The sequence below is a fragment of the Hippocampus bargibanti genome, linkage group LG17, assembly GCF_051943395.1.
Source record: "Hippocampus bargibanti isolate YZ-2025 linkage group LG17, ASM5194339v1, whole genome shotgun sequence".
Classification (NCBI taxonomy): Eukaryota; Metazoa; Chordata; class Actinopteri; order Syngnathiformes; family Syngnathidae; genus Hippocampus; species Hippocampus bargibanti.
Genome location: NC_142750.1, coordinates 1,650,081 through 1,660,000, shown reverse-complemented (window position 1 = coordinate 1,660,000; position 9,920 = coordinate 1,650,081). Strand labels below are relative to the sequence as shown.

Here is a 9,920-nt window from a genome sequence, read left to right as displayed (position 1 = left end):
TCTTAACATTCATCCGTGAGTCTTCGCTCTCTACTGTCAATCAACAACTGAATTGGGGTCAAACTCAATCCTTATTTGCTTTCCTGCAGTGGTTGTTGTTGCCATGGCCGTCCTGATCTGCGCGACATACTTTTGTTGCTGTTGCCGCAGGGGCAAAAAGGAAGGGGCAAATGTTTAAAGGACAAGCGACACCTCCGGACAAGTTGCGTCCATAATGCGTCAAATCACTTCAAATGACTTCTACTGAGCGCATTTGACAAAGATTCCACCGCATATACGGACGGGTAACATCCGACTTACGACCGAGTTCCGTTCCGACCAAACGGTCGTAAGTCGAAATGGTCGTAAGTCGAAATCCATTCAAAATGTTGAATCGAGTGGAAATGACTCGGAAAACTCCCCCTCGACAAATGTTGGATGGCCTGACTCACTCCTCAACACACCTTTCGGAAGCTGACTGTCAAGATAATCGACATTCCTTGAAACTACCGGGCACATTGAGCTCCTGGTCGGAGGACAGGACGCCACCAAAACCAGAATTCAACGTTGGGTGAAGGAAACGTGACGTTTTAAGCGAAGGCGCTTTTTTTTTTGGTCATGTATTTTACAACACGTTCACATATTTTCCATTGCTTGCTTTAACTTCTTTGTCATGAATGTTTTATAAAACTTATCCTGTGACTTTAAAGTGTCCTTGAGAGTTTTTAAAGGTGCTTATGAATAAAAGGTATTATTATTATTATTTTTCTTTTATTTATTATTATTTTTCTTATTTGTTAATTTTGTTTACTTATTTTTATTTATTATTTTTATTTGTATTATTATTTTTATTATTATTTTCATTTATATTATTATTTTTATTATTATTTTTATTTTTTTATTTTTATTACTATTATTATTATTATTTTTATTACTATTATTACTATTATTGTTATTATTATTATTTTTATATTTTTTTTAATTATTATTATTTTTTTAAATATTTTTTTTTATTATTATTATTTTTAAAACCAATTTTGCTTCCTAACCGGTCAAGTCTGCCCCCTGCCGTACAGAAATGGAAATGCTCCTTTTCCAATTCATCCTTTTTTTCTAAAACATTCAAAATGTAGGAGTCAAGCGTATAAAAGCAAAAGTGATGGCGATGTGATAAAAGACATTTGATTAACTTTATTGCTACAGGTTAATAAACACTGTGTGACGTCATCACTTACCTTTCCTGCTCACAAAAACGCACCATGGCTTCAAAGTCCGTAATGGCTGTTTTGTCCGATTCTTTCACAGATTTTCTTTTTTCCTGGAGTCAAAAAAAGACACATTTTAAAAAAGTTTTTTTTCTCTTCATGTTATAATCGTTGTTGCCAGACTGACCCGTTTTCTGGCAACCTCCTGATTGATGAGGAACATGATTTGCTCTTTGTCTTTTCGAGAGTAGTAAATACGACATAAGGACAGCTGTCCATCTCTTCCTGCTCGCCCGGATTCTTGGTAATAGCTGGCCATGGATTTTGCAAGGTTCCAATGGGCAACAAACCTGCGGTCACAATAAAAGTCCACTGACGCTATAAGCGGCTTCAACATACGCAAGAGCATTAGGGCCAGGTTGAAATATATACATTTTTAAGAGAGAGGGTATTTATTACTCTGAGAAAAAAAAATGCAGATTTGCGAGTTTGCTAGATTCAAATTGGCAAATTTGCTAGATTTAAGGTCACAAATTTGCAAGATTCAATCTCGCAAATTTGCTAGATTTAAAGTCACAAATTTGCTGGTTGTAAAGTCAGAAATTTGCTAGATTCAAACTCGCAAATTTGCTAGATTTAAAGTCACAAATTTGCTAGATTCAAACTCGCAAATTTGCTTGATTCAAAGTCACAAATTGGCTAGATTTAAAATCACAAATGTGCTAGATTTAAAGTCGCAAATTTGCTAGATTCAAATTTGCAAATTGGCTAGATTTAAGGTCACAAATTTGCAAGATTCAATCTCGCAAATTTGCTAGATTTAAAGTCACAAATTTGCTAGATTTAAAATCACAAATGTGCTAGATTTAAAGTCGCAAATTTGCTAGATTTAAAGTCGCAAATTTGCTAGATTCAAAGTCACAAATTTGCTAGATTTAAAGTCACAAATTGCTGGATTTAAAGTCACAAATTTGCTAGACTTAAAGTCACAAATTTACTGGTTGTAAAGTCACAAATTTGCAAGATTCAATCTCGCAAATTTGCTAGATTTAAAGTCACAAATTTGATAGATTTAAATCTAGCAAATTTGCAAGTTTGAATCTTGCAAATTTGTGACTTTACAACCAGCAAATTTGTGACTTTAAATCTAGCAAATTTGCAAGTTTGAATCTAGCAAATTTGTGACTTTAAATCTGGCAAATTTGTGACTTTAAATTTAGCAAATTTGTGACTTTATATCTAGCGAATTTGCAAATTTGAAACTCGCAAATGTGCACCTTTTTTTTCTCCGAATAATACCCCATGTTGAAAAAAAAAATATTTCAACCTGGCCCTAATGCTCTTCCGTATCAACAAGATGGGTGGAAAAAAAATAAAAAATATGAACAGAGTTCCCGCTTTACCTTACATTAGCCTTGTCTACGCCCATACCAAAACTGATGGTGGCTGCAATAACGGTCACTTTACCCTGCATCCAGTCACTCTGTGCCTCTGTGCGATCTCCTGTTTTCAAACCTGAATGCAAAACAAATAAAAAATAATCCTATTAGCCCTTTGATTCCCAGTCTCTCCATAGTGGAAGACTTACCAGCATGATAAGGCTTTGCTAAGACACCCAGTTTAGTCAGTTGATGGGCGACGGTTTCACAACCATCTCTGGTCCGACAATATACAATCCCACAACCCTGTCCAGAACATAAAAATCAGGATTCTTCAGGATCGTAAATACCGTAGGTGTCAACTGGTGTCATTACAAACTACCAACCTGTCCGTTAGCGCCACCGCCGAGAGCCAGCGCCTTCCGAATGAAAGCATGAAGGTGTAAAAAGGGATTTGGAAGAAGCTGGCTGAAGATGACATCATAATGCAAATTACTTCGAAAAACCGGCGTCGTGAAAGACAGCGGCATATGCAGCCTTAAGGACTGCGTAATGTCCTCTTGGACCTTTTTAGGCGCTGTTGCTGTGAGTGCTACACAGGGAACCTGAGGCAAGCGAGCGCGTAATTCACCCAATTTCAGGTAGTCTGGTCTGAAATCATGACCCCACTGGGAGACGCAGTGAGCCTCATCCACTGCCAGATATGACAACAGTCCCCGGGAGCACAAGTCAGTCAAGTAAGGCTGGAATGATGGAGAAGCTACCATCTCTGGTGTGATGTAGAGTAGCTTGAGCTTTGGGTTTGCACTCTGCAAATCTGTAAGAATCAAACGTCGTTCTCCTACTGCGAGTTTGGAGTTGATGGAGCAAGCGGAGATGTTCAGGGATCTCAAGTGGTCCACTTGGTCCTGGAAGAAATTACATTGAAATAGCGTTGGTGAGTGGCAAATAATCCTAGTGGGGTTTTAAAAGTGATTTATGAAACTAAACGGACCTGAATAAGAGCGATTAGCGGGGAAATAACCAGCGTGATTCCTGCAGCCAGGACAGCAGGCAGTTGATAGCACAGGGACTTTCCTGCCCCAGTGGGCATGCACACAAATACATCCCTGCCACCTGCAGAAAGACACACTTTTGTAAAAACAACCCGTCAGCAACATTTCATGTCAATCGTCACAGCTAACGACAAGGAACAGCGTGTACGCCTTCGTTGTTATGCGTGGACTAAATTCAAAGAATCGGAGATTAATGCGCCGGAGCAAATCCGTCAATGCCCTTGATTATTAACCTTACCTTGAATAACTGCTTTGATTATATTTTCCTGTACTTCAGATCTAAAGTCCTCGAACCCAAAATGGGTATTTAAAGCTTGTTTTAAAGTTTGTGTTGTTATTCGCGCCTCCATGAGTAGAATTCGGTGGCGGCGTCGCAGATTGATGACATCACCGTCGACGCTGTCAATAATAATCCTTTTTTTAACTTTATTTCAAATTGGTGAAATATTTAAATTGAATCTTCCTGGTAGTTAAATCGTTTAATTTCTCGGAGGAGTCATTCAATTGGAAGACTTAGTAATGAATAAAACCGTTTTTGACAACAACAAAAATGAATTCTCGGTGACTCCAATTTACGTGTTTTTTTTCTTCAAAAATGCTGCAGATTACTGAAATTATACCAATAATTTCCATGCAAAACAGTCACCGAGTCGTTGATGTTTTTTTTTATTAAATTATAGAAATCTTCAAAAAAGTTATTAATTTGAAATGGCCACTAATTCACCTTCTTTACATTGTATTAAGTCTAATATGGTGTAGCTGCAACTGCATCGTCACAAATGTAGATCTATTTTTTTTTCAACTTCCAATGCAGCTATTTACTGTTGAAAAAAATCATGTTCAACGCGACACCCATCCAGTTTTTCACTATTTATATTCGTAGATTATGCTACTATTTTGTTTACATTTTACACGTCACTCTGCACTCTACCGCAAACGATGACGATGCTTATAATTATTGTTCATGTGACACCTGTCAAATTAAACAAGAGACAGCAAGTACGGTCATTAATTTGCTTTATTCAGTATATGATTACTAGTACAGTACACGACAATGAATATCCTACAGTTCTCCTTCCAAATACAGTTTTCAATTTGATCGTAGGAACGAGGAAAGTAGCAGCAGCATAAAGAGTGGTCACACCTTGAAGCTATTTAAAAGCACAACAATGGGCTCAGGCAGCAGGATTTTTCATTCCTCCCAAGTGATTAGTATATTTGCATAACTTTGTAACCTTTATATTCCATAATAGGATATCTAGTGGATCTATTGAAGGAAAAGTTGACAAGAAATCACCCCCACAGGCAGGATGTGGCGCAGAGACATCGGCTTTTGGCTTCAGGAGTCCTGATCACCAGATCATCAATAATCTCTACTGTGCCAAACAGTGGAAAGAGCTTCTCTCCGAAGCGCTCGTTATAAGTGTAGATATGGACGCGTCTGTCCGCGTCATAAAAGGACAACTGGCCACCTTCGTAGTCAAGGTAAACGCCCACTTTTCGAGGGATGAGGCCCGGCGGCAGGGAGGTGAAGGGCACGGTGAGCGCCTTTAGCTCGGTGCCCCTTTCCAGACGCAGGGTGAAGTAACCCGTGTGGGTGTTGAGGGATTTGAAACCTTTCCTCAGAGCCGACTCCTTGGCCACGCCCAGCCGCCAGTCGCGCTCACCCACTTCGGCCTCCCAGTAGCGGCGTCCCGATTCATAGCCTAGCGATCCGACCGCGCACCACCAACCGTCGAAGCGCTGGCGGTAATTGGGGATGTCTTTTCTCTCAAAGCCGCAACGCATCCTTTTCTGATCATCCGAGATGAGAAGATCGGGATTGGCCGTATCTTGGTTCAGGGTCACTTCCACTGACACAGAACATACAATTCTTGAATTGACAACAAAATAGTTGAGGTATGCTTGATCATAATATCGATGCTAAGAAAATTAACACTGTACCTGCAGCATCTGTGATCCATTCCCATACTGCCCCCCCACCAAAAAAGTACATTTTATTCCAATGAAGTAGTGCTTCAATATTTAAAATGTACACCGGAGGTTGGTCAACAGATCACTAACCTGGTAGAGGAATGTAAGGTATAGCACCTGAAAAAAATGCAAAAAATAAAAAAAAAAAATGGAAAGATGCACATAAAACAAAACAAAACAAACGATGAGAAGGTTTCTTCTGTCGTCATGTGTACTTCTTTGAAGGTGTCGGATGTTTCTCAATCTGCAGTACATATACACCTAAAAGCTAGCAACCACTCATTTGACGACAATGAGGTTAAAATCTTAGCGAAAGAAAATAGATGGCTTGAAAGGGGCGTAAAAGAAACAGCAAAACCCTTCACTAAATCGCCATGGTGGGGTGAGGTTCAATTTGGATCGTTTCTACAACCGACTTCTTAGGCAACATCGGCTTAGTTGTGCAGATGAGGTGATAGCACATCAAATGGGGCAATCAGGCCACTCGTAGACCTCATACTCACGCAGGACAATAGAAGTAATCTGTTGGGGTAATTCGCTATACGAACATCTTTAATCATATTTTTCTTTGACTTCCTGATGCGTTATATCCTGCCTGCCTTTACATGATGTCACATCCTATTACGTCACATCCTATTACATCACATCCTGTCCGTCTTACATAAGTGCTCTCCCAGCGCGTCTATCTCTCTCCCTTCTTCTTTTTCTCTCCTCAACCGACCTCACAATGTCCCCGCTGTCTACAAGATTAAAATAACTTATTCTGTTCAACACCTGGCTTCCTGCTGATTTCACCATCCCACTTCTAACACCCTGAAAAGCGATGAACCAGGAACGAACGATCACTTTTAACCTATCATAATCAGTCAGGACAATAGAAGTAATCAGTGTAGCTGCAGGGAGTAGTCCTCTGCTCCCCCCAACCTGAGAGCATGGACCAATCATAGCAGAGTCCGGTACCGCCACGGCTGGACAGTAGGGATATATATATATATGAGACCAAAACTACCAGCAAAAGATTTTAGTGCGCTGACGAAGCCTCTCGGATAAGAAGCGAAACGTCCGCCACCTTCAAAGAAGTACAGATGAAGGCTGAAGAATCCTTCTCATCGATGGACCACTCCTGTACGACGACCGAGAGCTTACACAGACGTAAAACAAAACAATATGATCCATACATAAACAATGAAACGTATATAAGATTGTTTTCTTACCAATCTTTGTTTTTTGCTTCCACATCAACCATTGCTGCGGGATTGTATCCTGTGAGGTACAAAAACAAAAGCTCAAACTTGGCTATGATCCATATCCAATCAACTACTAAAGCAAGCGTGTCAAAGTCATTTTTTTGCCGCGGGCCACATTGTCGCTACGTTTTCCTCTCGAGGGCCGTGATGAATTTGGCAAAGTCATTAGAATGTCGACTCTCGCGGTTGCGATTTTAAAGTCAAAAGAACCACCTTATAACAACCTTATCTGCATCCTGGAGCATCACAGTCCACAAAAGCAGCTCCATAGCACACAGAAGGTCGGGCACGCGGCCCCAACGCCGAGCTGAATTCAAGTCCTCCAGGATGTTTGCCACCGTTTCGCCCGGCCAAACGCTTTGCTGCATCACAATCAATTTGAATGCGCGGGTCGAAAAGAATTTGTGACAGAAATTTGGGGAGGAACAAAAATCAGTTCCAGCTACTTGCCTCAGGCCGAGATTTCAGCTCTTTCATCCATTGGAGGAGGGCTAATTTAGCTTTCTGCGTATCCTGCTGGCTCGTCGGATGACGCTTTTCGTCACCGTCGCTTTCTGGCCAGCCGTCGGTCTGCATGGGCCTCTTCTGTGGATTGAAAAAAAAGTCCCGCCCTTGTGGATCGATATAATAATAATAATAATAATAATAATAATAATAATAATAATAATAATAATAAATTAAAAAAAATAATTATAATACATTTCGTTAGGGTTAGAGTTCATAGTAGTAATAATAATAATAATAATGATAATGATAAATTTCATTAGAGTTAGGGTTAATAATAATAATAATAATAATAATAATAATAATAATAATAATAATAATAATAATAATGACACATTTCATTAGGGTTAGGGTTAATAATAATAATAATAATAATAAATAATAATGATAATAATAATGACACATTTCGTTAGGGTTAGGGTTAATAATAATAATAATAATAATAATAATAATAATAATAATAATAATAATGTAAATTTCTCCACTGCGAGACTAGTAAAGGCAAATCCATACAATACAATACATTTGCGCCAACCTTCACTCAACCCGGAAGTAACTGATATAAAGCTAGCTAGCTAGCCAATAACTCATAAATAGCTATTTAAAATTGCATTTTCTGTGTAGCTCTCTTTCTTGTTTCTATTTATAATTGTATTTTATTCATTACATTCTATTTGTGATTGTATTTTATTTAGTATAGTACCTATGCTTGTCTGTGACTGTAAAGTGTCCTTGAGCGCTTTGAAAGGCACTTAAAATGTAATGTATTATTATTCATTATTCATTATTACAGCTAATAGATACCTAGCTATCTAGCTAGCTAGAGGTAATATTTACTGAACTTAAAACCTTATTTACTAATTCCTAGCTATTTATTGGGCTCGTTTGCGAACGACACATCACTCATTGTGGCAGCTCCGTGTGTATCCCGAAAAATAGTTTGTATGCCAAGGTAAAGTTTTCATAAATTTAATGTTCGTAAACCGAAAAGTTCGTAAGCCAAGGGGTTCGTAAACCGAGGTATCACTGTACTCGAAAAAAAATACCTTTCTTTCTAACATGGATGCCCATTCCAGAATGAAGAACCAGCAGAGAGGGGTGGGCCAAATCTCATCCTTGTTCCAGATGTTCTCCAGGACTGACGCACTCTTTAATGGGCACAAAAAAGAAGCAAGTCGGTGGTAGTTTTGATGGAAAAAAGGTTAATGACATAACCGGTGTAGAAAGTGTCAATTCCACCTGACACACTCGACCAAGATCTCGAGCCAGTTCCACAACAAATTGCTGCTCTTCATCCAAGTAATCTGACGTCTTCTTTTTCTTGGATTTGAAGCCCGATTTCTGAAAGGCAAATCGAGGACATTTGTCGGGAACAGATTTGAGGTTGAAAAGTTGACGTTTTAACTCATTCATTGCCATACGATGTGCAAAAAATTATTATGATAATAATACATTTCATTTCTAAGTGCCTTTCAAAACTCTCAAGGTCACTTTACAGTCACAGCATCAGTTTTTTTTCTGTGGGTGAGCAGCGGCAGCCACATGCGCTTGAAAAAAAAATCAAGGCTTTTGGGTGCGCCTTATACACCGGAAAATAGTGTACTTAACTCATTCACTCGCAGATGATGTGCAAAAAAATGGGTCCACTCCAGTGCCAGGGTTTTTGTCATTTTCATTCAAATTGCAGGACCCACAGTATATTGAGTTTGAGGACTGCATAAAAATTAGATTCAACATAAGAAACCTTAGGCGCTCTTCTTTCATCAGAAGAAAATAATTCCAGGTAACATCCGACTTACGACCGAGTTCCGTTCCGACCAAACGGTCGGTCGTAAGTTGAAATGGTCGTAGTGTCGAAACATCTTATGAGCAAATAGGGTCAAGTTAAACTCCCAATGAAATAAAAAAATCTATTCACTCATTCACGAAGGTGACCTAAGAGGCCATGAGCAAATTCAGTTTACACATTCACTTCTTTCTGGAGAAATAAGTTACCTTTATTTTGATGGCCAAGCTTTTTATGGGTTCAGCAAAGAAGTGAAAACATTGAAACATGTTAACTGCCTTTTGGTGGGATACCTTCCAGAAGAATGTCACAAACGGTGAGATTCGAAACGTGGACGATGCTGAAAGAAAATGCACAAATATAACACACACAAAAATCCCATTTACTTTTAAAGGAAATGGTTCAAAATATTCAGATGAAAAAACACGTATTTTCTATTTTGTTTGTGACAGCGTTCCTTCTCAGTCCAGGATAGACCAAGACTCGGACATTTACGCACCGAACTGCACCAAATACGCAATATAACACCTCCAAATTATTTATGCGTGTCACCTTCATGAGCAGGGCTTGTACATCGAACTTTTTTAATGCATTTTCAGTCGTAAAACACAAAAGTCTTACCTTTCTTGTCGCACGCCACAAAAAGCAACTCAGTCCGTCGTTTACTCGCGTAAAAGATGAGGGGTTGTACTGCCTGCTGCAGTGCGAAAGGTTGTTTACATATCAGTCTGACGCTCGGCTCTTCGGAGGAGTTCGTTTTTTTTCGTCGTTTGCCGACATTATTCGGGGCA

At 39.1% G+C, this 9,920-nt stretch overlaps 2 protein-coding genes and 1 long non-coding RNA gene across 4 annotated transcripts in view; 1 reads left to right on the top strand and 2 right to left on the bottom strand.

Annotated features, from left to right (window-relative positions):
- Positions 1-744, top strand: part of LOC148885152 (uncharacterized) — a 2,160-nt gene extending 1,416 nt beyond the window's left edge. The window contains exons 3-4 of the long non-coding RNA XR_016118034.1: positions 1-15; positions 90-744. The exon at positions 1-15 is cut by the window's left edge and continues 104 nt beyond it. This is a non-coding gene — a long non-coding RNA (uncharacterized LOC148885152). The remainder of the gene's footprint in view (positions 16-89) is intronic.
- recql5 (RecQ helicase-like 5) overlaps positions 1-3,986 on the bottom strand; it is a 13,785-nt gene extending 9,799 nt beyond the window's left edge. For both annotated transcript variants that reach the window (XM_089018502.1, XM_089018501.1), the window contains exons 1-7: positions 3,857-3,986; positions 3,558-3,679; positions 2,950-3,471; positions 2,773-2,869; positions 2,588-2,699; positions 1,372-1,534; positions 1,215-1,297 (exon numbers count right to left, since the gene is read on the bottom strand). In XM_089018502.1, coding sequence (XP_088874628.1) covers positions 1,215-1,297; positions 1,372-1,534; positions 2,588-2,699; positions 2,773-2,869; positions 2,950-3,471; positions 3,558-3,679; positions 3,857-3,968 — 1,211 coding nt within the window. In that variant the 5' untranslated portion in view covers positions 3,969-3,986. The remainder of the gene's footprint in view (positions 1-1,214; positions 1,298-1,371; positions 1,535-2,587; positions 2,700-2,772; positions 2,870-2,949; positions 3,472-3,557; positions 3,680-3,856) is intronic.
- A 638-nt stretch (positions 3,987-4,624) lies between these two features.
- LOC148885150 (E3 ubiquitin-protein ligase TRIM69) lies at positions 4,625-9,516 on the bottom strand. The gene is made up of 9 exons (XM_089018767.1): positions 9,339-9,516; positions 8,583-8,684; positions 8,390-8,491; positions 7,290-7,424; positions 7,064-7,201; positions 6,807-6,855; positions 5,683-5,709; positions 5,563-5,589; positions 4,625-5,471 (listed from the first exon to the last, which is right to left on the bottom strand). Exons 1-9 carry the CDS (start codon positions 9,396-9,398, stop codon positions 4,912-4,914), a joined length of 1,200 nt encoding a protein of 399 aa, XP_088874893.1. The 5' UTR covers positions 9,399-9,516; the 3' UTR covers positions 4,625-4,911.
- Between the last annotated feature and the right edge of the window lie 404 nt (positions 9,517-9,920).

What these genes read in the sequence shown, in the direction of transcription:
- LOC148885150 (XM_089018767.1), bottom strand. Translation starts at nt 9,398, where the DNA reads ATGTTTCAATGTTTTCACTTCTTTGCTGAACCCATAAAAAGCTTGGCC. An exon ending in GAAGCAAAAAACAAAGATTG is followed by an intron (nt 5,710 to 6,806) that starts GTAAGAAAACAA and finishes CATTTTTTTCAG; the next exon opens with GTGCTATACCTTACATTCCT. An exon ending in ATGGATCACAGATGCTGCAG is followed by an intron (nt 5,472 to 5,562) that starts GTACAGTGTTAA and finishes GTTCTGTGTCAG; the next exon opens with TGGAAGTGACCCTGAACCAA.